General features: G+C 57.0%; 1 protein-coding gene across 1 annotated transcript in view; it reads right to left on the reverse strand.

The window, feature by feature from the left end:
* Nucleotides 1-128: 128 nt before the first annotated feature.
* BIN3 (bridging integrator 3) overlaps nt 129-7,098 on the reverse strand; it is a 39,908-nt gene continuing 32,938 nt past the window's right edge. The window contains exons 7-9 of the mRNA XM_006100736.3: nt 3,848-3,989; nt 3,517-3,651; nt 129-965 (exon numbers count right to left, since the gene is read on the reverse strand). Of these exons, the coding sequence (XP_006100798.1) occupies nt 819-965; nt 3,517-3,651; nt 3,848-3,989 (424 nt within the window). The 3' untranslated portion in view covers nt 129-818. The remainder of the gene's footprint in view (nt 966-3,516; nt 3,652-3,847; nt 3,990-7,098) is intronic.

Consider the following 7,098-nt stretch of genomic DNA (forward strand, 5'->3'; position numbering starts at 1 on the left):
GCTGGCTGGTCAGGAGAAAGGATGCTGTATGGGTATTGCCAGCTCAGCAGGGGGCAGCATTACCCTGAAAAAAAATACCCGGGGTGGCTCTCTCCTCCTTTCCTTAGTTACAGCACAATACAAGAACATTTTATTGAAAACTTTACTGGAAAAAAAATTCCAAATATTCAGGTGAGACACAAACCCACTGTTGTTGCATTGAGGCCTGTGGATTGGACATTTACAGGAGTTGAATCCATTTCCTAGAGAACCTACAAGACGGGATCTTCCCTGCACTTGACCAAAAGGACAAAAGCCAGCCTTTGTCGTGCTGGGAGCCTAGAGTGAGGGCCCTGTCGAGGCTGGGGGACCACAGCACTCATTTTCAGGACAGTGTTGTGGGCCTCTCCCAGGAAAGGAGAGAAGTAGGAGGGCAGCAGGGTGGGTGGTGCCCAGGACGGTCTTTGGAGGTAGATGTGATCCCAGCCATGCACACAAGGCGGAGCCCGCAGGTGAGCTGACGGAGCCCATGTCCCCTGCATGCGGGCAGCCTGCTCTGGCCCTGGACCAGGAGGCACTTTGGATGGTTCTTCTGGAAATAAGAAAGCCTCTCAGGTTTTATAGGCTGCTTACCTGTCTGCAGGCTCCTGCTATGGGCGGGGAGACAGCAGCCTGCTTGGGGCTCCAGGTGCCAGGCTCATTCCAAAGGGCTGGTGAGGTAGGGTAGGGGCCTTCTCCCAGGGATGGCCTTTCGCTGGCTGATGCCTGAGCCTAAGCTTGAAAAGGGCAGAGACTAGAGAAGCCGACTTGTGTTCCAGGGGTGTCCCGAGGGGCGGGGCTCAGTCATCAGCCACAATAGAGAGGGCTCTGAGCTCGCTCAGTTTAGCTTCATTCTCCCGCTCCCGCTGCTCATCAGGGTGGCCAGGCTGGTCAAGCTGTTGGGTCAGGTCTCCGAAGATCTTATGCATTTCAGAGTAGTAGACAACCTGAGTGGGAGACAGGAGGTCAGCAGGGGCTGGACTCTGGGCACCAAGCCCCCACAGCACTGTACCCTCTGGGCTGGTTCCTATTCCCTCGACTGCTGCCCTTCCCCTCAGCCCATCTCTCTCAACTGCACAGCAACCAGGGAGGCGTGAGCCACTGCCGGAAGCCCTTCCCTTTAGGACCATCCACTGCCTGGGGTGGCAATAAGTCAAAGGCGAGGGAAGCAACAGATCCTCGGGGAGGCGGGAGGTGGAGGTGGGGGCTCTGCCCTTCTCTTCAAGCAGCACAGGGGGTGTGTGTTTTGGGTGGTGGAGGAAGACAGCACAGTCCAGGCTGGGGCTGGGGAGAGCTGGAAGGCCCTTGGCAGGTCCTGGGAGACCAGGGAGTCGGGCACTGTGACGAGGGGCTCACTGCTGGACAGAAGCTAGGAGCTGGAGGCTTTTGTTCATGGAGAGGGCATGGCAGGCTCCCAAAGCCCTGAGAATTGGTCTTTAGAAGGTGAGAACGGTGACTCCTCCTTAGCCTTCTGTTCCTTCCCAACTCATCGAATTGATAATCATGCCTAAGGGGCTCGGCCCAGGGCCCAGGCTGGCTGTTTCCACATTCCCTTCTAAGTAGGCCCGTGTGGGACGGGAAGCTTACAGGAATGAGGGGGGGAATGTGAGGAGTGGGGACCCACCAGCAACTCAAATAAATGGCTGAGGGCTGCTTAGACCCAGGGCCTAAGTAGGCCCAGGATGGGCTTTTCCAGGGGATGGGGCAGGAGCCATTTTTGCCTCAGTCTCCACCTCGTGACAAATGAAAGGATTTCCATGAACGTATTCCACACTATTCAAAACCCTTACATTTTATCCAGCTTCAAGTTGTCTTTGGGGAAAAGAAACTATTGCTTTAGAAACCCTGGCCTGGGCCCTGTTGCTGGCAAGGCCAGGCTGAGTGGCAGGTTTGGTGTCAGGGCCCTGGTTGAGCTGCTTCTAAGAAAGTGTCTCCCACAGCCAGATCTGAGGGGAGCGAAATCAAGGCCCTCACCTCAGGGGACAGGAGCCTGGGCTAGTGCTGGGGAGCATGGGGGATGCCCCCCTCCCCCAGAGCAGCACTGTGTGGCTGAGTCACCAGGAATGCTCACTTCTCCAGTGACTAATGGCAGTGCAGCCCCGGGAGGGGGAAGCTGGTACCAAGCAGGCAGAAACACCCCCGCCACCCCGCTGCCTAGTGACAGGGCATCCTGAGCTCCTGAACTGCTCCATCTGGGCACGCCACAGCCTCACACCCTGGAGCGTCCTCCCTGAGCAATGGGATGGAGGAGGTAGGGTAGGCGCTGGGGCTGGAACAGGCGGTGACGCAGCAGGACAGAGGGCGGGCAGGAGGGAAGACACAGGGCTTAAGTACATTCCTCCAGGCCCAGGACGAAGCTGCTGGAAGGAGTGGGGACCCACCTACTGAGGCAGTGCTCTGGGGTAAGTGTGGGCACCCCCACTCCCTTGTGCTTGCTAGCTTTCTGCCTCATTTTCCCCTAGTGACCAAGGACATGGTCGCTAACAAGTCCCAGCTCCAAAATCAATCCTGCTCAGGGTTCCTGACCCCAAGTGCCAGTCCCATGGGTTTGGTGTTCTCCAAAGACGGCAGGTAACTGAGATAGGAGTCAGGCGTTTTCTTGAGCACCTGTGATTGTGGACTCTGCAAGGAATGACAGTGTCCACTGGAGGGCGCCAAATACCCAGGCCAAGAGCAGAAGTGAGTTGGAGGCAGATGGGGAGGGCTGAGCCGTCTGCTTTGTTACCTGGTGGGGAAGGTGGGAAGGTGAAAGGATGCTGAACATCTGGAGTCAGCTGGGGGTCCCACGTGGAAAAGACCCCTTGGCTTTAGAACCTCAACCTTTTGGTCTTTTACAGATGGGGGGACTAATCCCTGCAAATGGCCTGAAGGTTGGGAGGTGAAGGGGCAAGGAGGGCAGCAGCTACACCCATCACACACTCTGTATCCCACCATGAGTAGCGGGAGACACAGGGTTGGCCCATGGTGACCCTCTAACTGCTTAGCCCAGTGCTCCGCTGTGCACCCCCACCCACACCCAGCCTGCCCTTCCTGCTGGCAGGTGCACCACGGCCAGTGCCCCGCGCGTGGCTCTCCCCAGGGTTCACCATGCTCCGTGGTCTCCTGCCAAAGGAAGAGTAACTAGGGTGGGGATGGGGGGTGTAGGGTCCTCAGAAAAGGGACTTCACCCCCTATGCCTCTATCCCTGACTTCCTAAGCACACCAAGCAAAAGAACCCTGCCCCTCAGAGTGAGGTGCTGATGGTGCAACCTCCTTTGCTTCTTGCAGTGAAATGTGAGAGAACTAGAGGGAAGAGCTATTAAACATGGAACCTCGTCCTAGGCTGGGATTAACCAAAACAGAGCCCAGCAAATGACCAGAGGCCCCTGACTTCCTTCCCTCGGGCAGTGCCGGGGCAGGGTGGGTGGCGTGGGGGCAGGCGTGAGATGTGTCCACAAAGCCACGACTGTCTCCGAGGGAGTGTTGGGCTGGCGCTCGGGGCACGTGGGAGCAGCTCACCTGCGCTCGGATCAGGGACTCAAAGCTGGGCTGGAAGTAGTCAAGTCGGCTGTTGTAGAACCGCGGCATCTCATCCAGGAGCTGCTTGTTCTTGGCCTCAAAGTCGTCCCGAACGGGCCGGAGCTCTTCTCGGGCCTGGGAACAAGACCCTGCTGTCAGAGCTCTCCCGGGCTCGCCCAGCATCCCTGCTGGGGGCTGTGTGTGTGTGTGTGTGTGTGTGTGTGCGCGCGCGTGTGGCCCTACAGCCTTCAAGGCGGTCCCCAGGTACAGGAGGAACTTGCTGTGTGTGCCATGTGCCTCGCTGTGTACCCCCCGCCGCTCTCCTGGGTACCTGGTGGAGTTTGGCCAACACTGGCCCTGTCTTCTCCTTTTCCTCGTACTTCTCCACCTTGGCCTGCAGCCTCCTGTAGTCCTGCAGGGCCTGTTCCCGCCGTTTCACCGCCATGTTGAGGCTCGGGAAGACACTGCCAAACCTGCTGACACAGTTGGGTTGGACGCAGCCCGTTCCTGGAGTGCGGGCTGGCAGCTCAGCATTCACTCGGAAACACACACTGAATGCCTACAGAGGGCCAGATCTTATTCTAGGTCTTGGGGTTCCATTGTGAACAAGACCTATGGGGTCAGGCCAGGGAAAGAACCCAAGGCTAAGGCTCACACCACTGGCCTGGAAGACACAGAGGGTCATGAATCCATGATGCCACTTATGCTGCCACTGCGCCCCCACAGGCCCCTCCGAGGCCCTGCCCCACACCAGAGACCTGCCACGGGCAGGCAGTGCTGAAGGCTCTTGGGAAGTCATTTGGTCAACAGCTTCCTTTTAAAAAATGGAAGAAACTGAGGCCAGAGAGAAGGCATGACACATCCAAAGCCACATGGAGGAAGTGATGGTCCAGAAGAGAACTCCAGTGTCCCAGTTCTGTCTGGCACCTCCCACCATCCCAGATGCCACCAGCAGGTGACAGAATTGCAATCAAAACCTACTCCTAGAGCCCTAACTGGTTTGGCTCAGTGGGTAGAGCGTCAGCCTGTGGAATGAAGGGTCCCAGGTTCGATTCCGGTCAAGGGCATGTACCTTAGTTGCGGGCACATCCCCAGTTGCGGGGTGTGCAGGAGGCAGCTGATCGATGTTTCTCTCTCATCGATGTTTCTAAATCTCTATCCCTCTCCCTTCCTCTCTGTAAAAAACTCAATAAAATATATTAAAAAAAACCACACAAACCTACTCCTAGTGATCACTTCATAAGGTGTATACATGTATACAGTCTGTTCACACCAGAAAAAGGACAGAATATCATATGTCCACTCTCCTTTAATAATAAAAAAATCCCATTTAATAAAGAAGTTTCTAACAAGCCAAAAGTCCCCCCTCTCCTCCCCAATAAACAACCCTCCCCTACTCCTGCCCTATCCTACCGGCTGACCACAGGGAGAATAGGAATCCTCTGGTTCTACCACTGAAATGGCCACACCGTGGGCCGATGTCTGCGGAAAACGACTCGAGGACCTCTCCCACCTCACGGTGCCTCAGGAGCGGGCCCCTCAGAAAGAGCCGCAGACGCCTCGGCATTTTTGGCCCCGTGGGCACACGTTGGCGATAGTGTCACCCCTAACTGGGAAGGACAGTGACGGAGACTGACAGGCAGGACTCATCCCAGGCAGGGATGCTGCACGTCCCTTGACAAACGATGTCTCCGAGGAAGTGCTGGACACGGCCAGGCAAGCCTGCAGCAGGATTTCCGGAATGGGGCAGGACATGAGGCGGGAGCTGCTACTGCACAGCCGGCGGAGACCTGGCCACGCAACAGGAAAATGACAGTGTGGTGGGTACACGGGCTGAGTAGGCGACCCAGGACCAGGGGAAGAGTCAGTTTCTCTGGAGCATCCCAGGGGAGAGGAAAGATGGGGACGGGCAGCTGCGGACTTCAGCCTGGCCCTGCGCTCAGCCAGGAGGGCGTCTGAGCACGGGTTGTCTTTAGGAAGTTCAGATGCCACATGAAGAGGGGTTTCCAAGTCTGTCTCTCAAAGGGATGGGACCATGAAGTTGGCTTTTAAATGCCTCAACAAATCAAGAGTACATGTGACACAAGAGTCGTGAATACTTTTGCCAGAGAATACAGAATGTAAACTTGACCAAAGCACTAAACGCACCAAACAAAGCTTTAGAATCAGGCAGTAGATTCTGATGAAACAAAGGACTTGTCTCCGAGAAAGGTGATTAAAACGAATTCTTCTAACTTAATGGGGGTCCAGAATGGGCTCAGCCTCCAACTGGAAATGAGAAGTGGATAAGACCACGCAAACGTCTCTGAAGCCTCAGTCACATGCCCTTTCACACATTAATCAAATTGATATTTTTAAATGACTGCTTTGCCAGGCAGAAGATGTAAGGTGCCCAGGAAAATGGCTGGGGGAACCAGCCACCTTCAGGACCAAGGGATCCCCTCGGGGAGGTCTGGACAGGTGAGACCCTGGGGGGGTGGGGTGGGCCAGACTCTCTGCTTTTGCCCCAGGCAGCTGCTATAATGCCCGTCCCTTCCTGGGAGGAGTGTGACCAGCAGCTGAGAGGGAGCAGATGCAGTTGGGCCTGAGAAGCCATACGCCACCTCCCTGTCCGCCCCAACTGGACAAGGGGCCACCAGCAGTCACCCTTGACTGCCTAGTTAGAAGCAACTTGCTGCCTGGGTGGCCCCAGTGCCTGGGCCTGCTGTCCAGGGGTGAGTGAGGTGGGACGCAGCGGGTCCAGGTCTCCACGCAATGCCAGGCACCCTCAGTGGCTGTGTCTGCAGGTTACGACCTTCAGCCTCTGGCAGCAAGACCACCTGCCTCTGTGAGACCCTCCAGGAAACTCTCTTCACCGTGACTTGTGCCCACAGCAGCGCCCGTCACACCAGGAGGCCACGCAAGGCTCCGTGACTCGGTTCACTGTATCTGGATCACTAGTCACTTTCCACTCAGGTGGCTCCGGGACTCCTGAGGGATAACGGCGGGTGTCACGCTTCTCACATTGAAGTGGGGAAACCAAGGTCAGGCAGGAACAATCAGCCCGTATGTTCTGAGTGGCTGACTAAAGAGTGGGGGACCCTGCAACCCTTGGCTCTGGGCTACTGCTCCCTGAGGCCCACCTCCCCATCTTCCACTGAGAGGCAGCAGAACGGACGTGGCCGGCCCACGTGTGGGGCCTATAGGTAGCATGATGCTGTGCGAGGAGAGGAGCTCATCTGGCCGCAGGACCCCCTTCTAGATGTGGGGCGCTTTCCTGCTCTCCAACCTTCCAGATCAAGGGAGGAAAGTTAGCAAGGAGGGAAGTCAAGGACAGGCTGGTCCAGGAACCTGATGGCTTCACTGGCGGGGATGGGGCCCGCTCTCCCTGGGGTATGCAGTTCGCAGTTTGACTGGGCGGCCACAAAGAACCAAGGCAGGCTGTTGGACCCTCTGCTCAGCTCCCGCCCCTCTCCCATCATCAGTGGTGAGGGGGCAGGGAGGCTCTGTGCAGGGGCGGGGGGCGGGGGCGGGGGGAGAAGAGTCTTGTCTTGTGCACAGGGCTCAACTTCACTTCAGCTCGACACGTCCCTCCCTGCTGGG

This window comes from Myotis lucifugus, unplaced genomic scaffold, assembly GCF_000147115.1.
Source record: "Myotis lucifugus unplaced genomic scaffold, Myoluc2.0 scaffold_328, whole genome shotgun sequence".
In the NCBI taxonomy this organism is placed as follows: domain Eukaryota; kingdom Metazoa; phylum Chordata; class Mammalia; order Chiroptera; family Vespertilionidae; genus Myotis; species Myotis lucifugus.